This window comes from Taurulus bubalis (assembly GCF_910589615.1).
Source record: "Taurulus bubalis genome assembly, chromosome: 11".
Lineage (NCBI taxonomy): Eukaryota > Metazoa > Chordata > Actinopteri > Perciformes > Cottidae > Taurulus > Taurulus bubalis.
In genome coordinates this window covers 27419583-27425427 of record NC_136599.1, presented here as the reverse complement: position 1 = coordinate 27425427, position 5845 = coordinate 27419583, and the positions used below count along the sequence as shown (strand labels likewise).

Here is a 5845-nt window from a genome sequence, read left to right as displayed (position 1 = left end):
CGCGAGCGGCCCAGTTTAAATCCGCTGCAGACGGCCTTCGTGAGGACACACTCGGAGAGGAGACGCGGTGCTGCTCGGCTCTCTGGACATGCCTGAGTTTGGCGCCAGCTTACTGAGTTCAGTCCCGTTCTGCTCATGCGCGTTTTAACTACGTACCTCTGCTGCGTTCAAATGCTCACAGAATAATGAGCACTGTGTTGCCGCCGGCCGCGCGGCAGGCCTGGCGGTATGCGACTTGTAAGATTAAGATGACATTTACGACACATCCGATGCATATTTTCATATATTTAAAAAAAGACTTGTGCGTTAGCCTGTTTTTATTATTTTGGACAGTAACTTAGGTAAAAAACAAACACAAAACACATCAGACGGGGAGGGGGACTTGAGTGTAGTTGAGGTCAATATGGCTCACTCAGCTAGGGCAAGATGGTCATTCATTCATTATACACACACAATCTGTTCGTACAGGGTTTATGTATCTCACCCACTTGTCCCAGAGGTGAATACAAAAGAAAAGGTTATCCTATCGTTTACGACATCTATCCACTCGTTTTTTAAACATTAAAACACCAATAACTAAAAAGCCCCATTAGCAAATACTCAGAAGCACATACAGACACATCTATAGGCCGACTCCGAGAAGGCTGAAGTAGACTCCCAGAAGGCTTTCCAACCCGCTGGAGGTCGACCTGTGACTGGGAGTATAACGGGGTAGAAACAGACACAGTACACTTCCTGTGCTAGGAACCCGTTAATTATTTGAGGTCAGCTGGTCTAACACTGCAGGAACAACTACAATGGTTCTACTTCACCTCCTACTTTAAGGTGTTTATGATGCGTCTGCTAAGGTTTTTAATATTTTCCAACAATAATGTATCCATTTCATAATTATTTATTTAATTTCATAAAGATGTTGACCAGATGAGTCTTCTGTTTCTGTTCAAATGTTACTTGGAAATGTGTGTGAACACATGAATGAAAGTGAAAACATTCTTTAACCCCACCTTCATATGGACTGGAGTCGTGGATCTAGTTCACACTGAAAAGATTCAGATACAATCAAACTGCTGTTTAAAGAAGTCACTGTCCACACAGAGTAATTACACAAGTACATCATTTATTCTGTCAGAGTGAAATACATTAATCATGAAATAGAGCAGGTGCATATATGTTGGACATCCTACTCCTCTCCAGCTGTGGTCAAAACCATCTTGTTTGGGTCGTAGTAGTTCTCGTCGATGAGAGGAAGACCCTCCTTCTCCTTCAGCTGGATCACACGCTCCGCCTCCCTTCTGGCCCACTGCCGCATGCTGGAAGGAACACGAGCACAAGAAGACACAGACGGAGAGAGAAGCCTTGAATACTAAACCTCAATAATAATAAACCTCACTGGTGGGTGGGGGGCCACTTGGGGCTGAAGACCCCAAAAAGCTGAAAAGCATGCATAAATAAGCAACAATAAAAAAATGTAAAGAAACATTTACTATGGATTAAAAATGTTAAAAAAAAAAACACAGGTAATCTGCTTCATCAAGAACATGTGATTAGTGCCGAGTCCACTTTTGAAAAATGTAGTCAGGGGATGTGGTCAAGTATTTTCTGTATCAAGGAAAAGCAAAACAAACATCAAAAAGAAGAGCATGACACTTCCCCCTGTCCTTGAACAGAAAACCATGGCTCAGCAGAACCGAGACAGCTTCTCATATTTGACAGCAATAATGATAGCAGATGGGAGAAGAACTGAGAGCTCACCCGTGGTCCGGTAAATAGTGGATAAATGTTCCTCCAATAACGAGAGCCACTGAGATGCCGAAGAAGAAGCCCACCCTCATATTCCACTCATCCACCACGGGGTCACTGGAGAAGCCATGGTAATCTGGATTCTGACAATTACAGGAGGGGCATCAGCTTCAGCAGTCACTATCAAACACTGGGTCTTGTATTCAACATTGCTATCTGCAGTACACCTTTCAGCCACATGAGGGAGCATGAACGTTCCTAGAGTTAGAATCAAATGCAAAAGACTAAAGTACATTCTGTTTGTTGAACTGGTGAGAGGGAATAAACTCTACCTAATGCATTCATTTGGTCTCATTTATAAAGTATTTAACTTGTGTATATATGTTCAATAACACATGCTGAAACAAAGTTGTGATTTATTTAGATAATATGAGGTGATGAGTAATAATCATTTATGCACAAATCCTTTTCCCTGATTCATAAATAAGGCCTGTTGTGAATTGGGTTTCAATGGTTGGTCATTTTTCAAAACCGGGTCCCCAGATACAGTACAGACCTTCATAATAAATGATTGCATAAGTGTTTCACTTCTTCAACTCTGATGCACCAACAAAGAAAAAAATCAGCCACTTGTTCCCAGAAGAGCCTTATTAATAAGTTGCATGATGGTGATTTGAGTGTTATCAAAGTGGGACAAGTGGCTTTTGGTTGAACGTGGCTGTATCTAGAAGACCCTACTGATACTTAGTCAACCTCCTGACAAAAAGTCATTACAGCATCAAAGGAATATTCTAAACAAGTTATTGACAAGTACTATTAGAGAAGGAGGCAAGAACATTTCCAAGGGGCTGAATATTGACAGACTAACGAAAGTCAATCATAAATCCATGGAAAATCCCTATACCTCTGAAGATGATCTGCCTGGTGCATGCAGTGTGTGAGCATAAGGCTTCAGGAGAAAGCCTGACGCCGCCTGCAGGGACAGACTCTGGCTCAAACGAGTCCATTCCAGACAGCTCAAGCACACTGAGTGCCGTGTTCAATGAGGAACATTACACATAATCCATTGCACATCATTGTGATCAATAATCTTAAGAGTCCAAATACCATAACTGTCATTAAATCTCCAATGTAAATGTGTGTAGATGTTGTGCGGCTTGATAATGAACACATAACAGTCATATATACATTTACCAAACATGTTCATGTCTCTCTTTGTGTTCTGCTGCACTACATATGGGCAGTCATGTTGTGTTTTAAATTAATTTAGTGTGTGTGCTTCATGGTTCATGTGTTCACAATAAAACGCATCACAAACTGGGCTCAGCTTGTTTGGCTCAGTACCTGGACAAATAAAGAATAGTCGGCTTTAATCTAGATGAATTAGTAATTATGTGTACGACTCTTTTACGTGTCAAAAAGCACAGAAACAACCACTATGGTGGTCGTAGAGCAACTGAAGCCTCAAGCAACCAACAATGACGGCGTCCGTAGCCGGAGCAGCACTCTGCTGCCCGTTACTGATGTACACTACTGTACACTGATGTACACTACTGAACACTGATGTACACTACTGAACACTGATGTACACTACTGAACACTGATGTACACTACTGTACACTACTGAACACTGATGTACACTACTGTACACTACTGTACACTGATGTACACTGATGTACACTACTGAACACTGATGTACACTACTGTACACTGATGTACACTGATGTACACTACTGTACACTGATGTACACTGATGTACACTACTGAACACTGATGTACACTACTGTACACTACTGTACACTGATGTACACTACTGTACACTGATGTACACTACTGTACACTACTGTACACTGATGTACACTACTGAACACTGATGTACACTACTGTACACTGATGTACACTACTGTACACTACTGAACACTGATGTACACTGATGTACACTACTGTACACTGATGTACACTGATGTACACTACTGAACACTGATGTACACTACTGAACACTACTGTACACTACTGTACACTGATGTACACTGATGTACACTACTGTACACTACTGTACACTACTGAACACTGATGTACACTACTGAACACTGATGTACACTACTGTACACTACTGTACACTACTGAACACTGATGTACACTACTGAACACTGATGTACACTACTGAACACTGATGTACACTGATGTACACTACTGAACACTGATGTACACTGATGTACACTACTGTACACTACTGTACACTACTGTACACTGATGTACACTGATGTACACTACTGTACACTGATGTACACTACTGTACACTACTGAACACTGATGTACACTACTGAACACTACTGTACACTACTGTACACTGATGTACACTGATGTACACTACTGTACACTACTGTACACTACTGAACACTGATGTACACTACTGAACACTGATGTACACTACTGAACACTGATGTACACTACTGTACACTACTGTACACTACTGAACACTGATGTACACTGATGTACACTACTGTACACTACTGAACACGTACATGACATGACATAACGTTACATGTCCCATGACATACATGTCCTACATGACATGACCTAAACCTAAACCTGACTCGGTTAGTAAAGGCTTAGTGAGGCTCCATAGTGCCGCAGAGGAACTCACCTTGACATACGGGCTGACCTCGCTGTGCGAAGCGGGCTCCGCGGCGGGGTGCAGCTCCGTCACTGCAGCGGAACCGGCGGCACCGGTCGGTTTGGACTGGGAGACGAACCGGGCCGGTGGGTTTGAAAGTAACCTGGGCAGAGCGGGCCCGAACCGCGAAAGTCGGGTCAACATTTCACCTGTTTGTGAAGGATAGTCCTGACCCGGAACCGGAAACAGGAGTTCAACTCCTCTTCTTCTTCTTCTTCTTCTTCTTCTTAATTTACTCAAAGTTAAAGGGAGTATTACTGCCGCCATGCGGTGGTCGACGGTAATGTACCCTCAGGAATCTGATGTAGATGTGATAAGCCAATTCCATTTTGTTGTAGTGTGGTGAAACAGAGTCAACATAGTATACTAAACACATAATGAAAGGCTACTGCTCCTAAGGCTACTGCTCCTTAGTCAGTAGCATCCATTATGCTTGGCAGAAGACTGACTTCTGTTGCATGCTCTTGCTCAGGTCTGCCCAATAACTGGCTAATTGCAGTACAAGTATATATAACACTATACATGGTTCTGTCAGGACAACATGTCCCCTTGACAGAGTTGAGTTCAGCAGGAAGTAATGCACATTGCTGCCTCTAGGAAGCTGTGAGGGGCTTGGATGAGGACAGTTGGAAGTAGCTTATGGGAAATGTCAAAACCAACTGAAGCAGTAGAACAAGTACTGAAGAGTCGTAGAGACTGTGAACTGACTCCGTAATATCAGTTATGCAGTACTATCTATCTTCACTGACATTAGCCACCATGAGAGTGCTGTATTGATGGTGACTTCCTCCTCTACGTTATAGTCTGATCTGATCCAGACCAGCAGGGGGCGCTGCGGAGCTTGACTGACAGGGTAGTTATCCAATCATGATGACGCCAATCCCAGCATGTTTTATATTTAATATTTAAACTGAAAACATGAAATGAACACAGACAAGTCATCATGTCTCAAGTCATTTATTTTATGTCAAGTTGCAAAACAGGGACTCCCAAGTCCCAATGACTGAAGCTCACATCTCTGATCTCCAAATGATACACCAGTCAGCATTTCATAGCATTTTTCAGTCAATTGAAAAACACAATCATCCTTCACCCAATGGCTTGCATTGATTATTTATTTGTGTCCAATATACAATCCATAACATTGTTGTGTGTTGTATAATTAAAAAGTTTAACTTCTGTGCACATATCATTTGAGATAAACAAATCTTAAAAAAAAAAAAATTGTATTGTAAATGCACATGTTGCTAGCATATATTCCAGATACTTTAGTTCTTGTTAAATATGCTATTAAATACTGATATACAAAAGGAGGCCAAACCAAAAGAAAGAGTAATAACCACAATAATCATACAGGTCTTTCCAGAGACATGACTAGTACTTTAGTTCCTGCTTCAAACAGAAGCACTTGTCAGAGGGTTTTCCAGT

The 5845-nt window shown here is 41.8% G+C and overlaps 1 protein-coding gene across 1 annotated transcript; it reads right to left on the bottom strand.

Moving 5' to 3' along the window:
• Window positions 1–1100: 1100 nt before the first annotated feature.
• Window positions 1101–4591, bottom strand: ndufb11 (NADH:ubiquinone oxidoreductase subunit B11). Its single transcript, XM_079226278.1, has 3 exons — window positions 4388–4591; window positions 1753–1883; window positions 1101–1310 (listed from the first exon to the last, which is right to left on the bottom strand). Exons 1-3 carry the CDS (start codon window positions 4559–4561, stop codon window positions 1181–1183), a joined length of 435 nt encoding a protein of 144 aa, XP_079082404.1. The 5' UTR covers window positions 4562–4591; the 3' UTR covers window positions 1101–1180.
• Window positions 4592–5845: the final 1254 nt, after the last annotated feature.

What these genes read in the sequence shown, in the direction of transcription:
- ndufb11 (XM_079226278.1), bottom strand. Translation starts at nt 4,561, where the DNA reads ATGTTGACCCGACTTTCGCGGTTCGGGCCCGCTCTGCCCAGGTTACTT. An exon ending in AGGTCAGCCCGTATGTCAAG is followed by an intron (nt 1,884 to 4,387) that starts GTGAGTTCCTCT and finishes TGTAATTGTCAG; the next exon opens with AATCCAGATTACCATGGCTT. An exon ending in CACTATTTACCGGACCACGG is followed by an intron (nt 1,311 to 1,752) that starts GTGAGCTCTCAG and finishes TGTTCCTTCCAG; the next exon opens with CATGCGGCAGTGGGCCAGAA.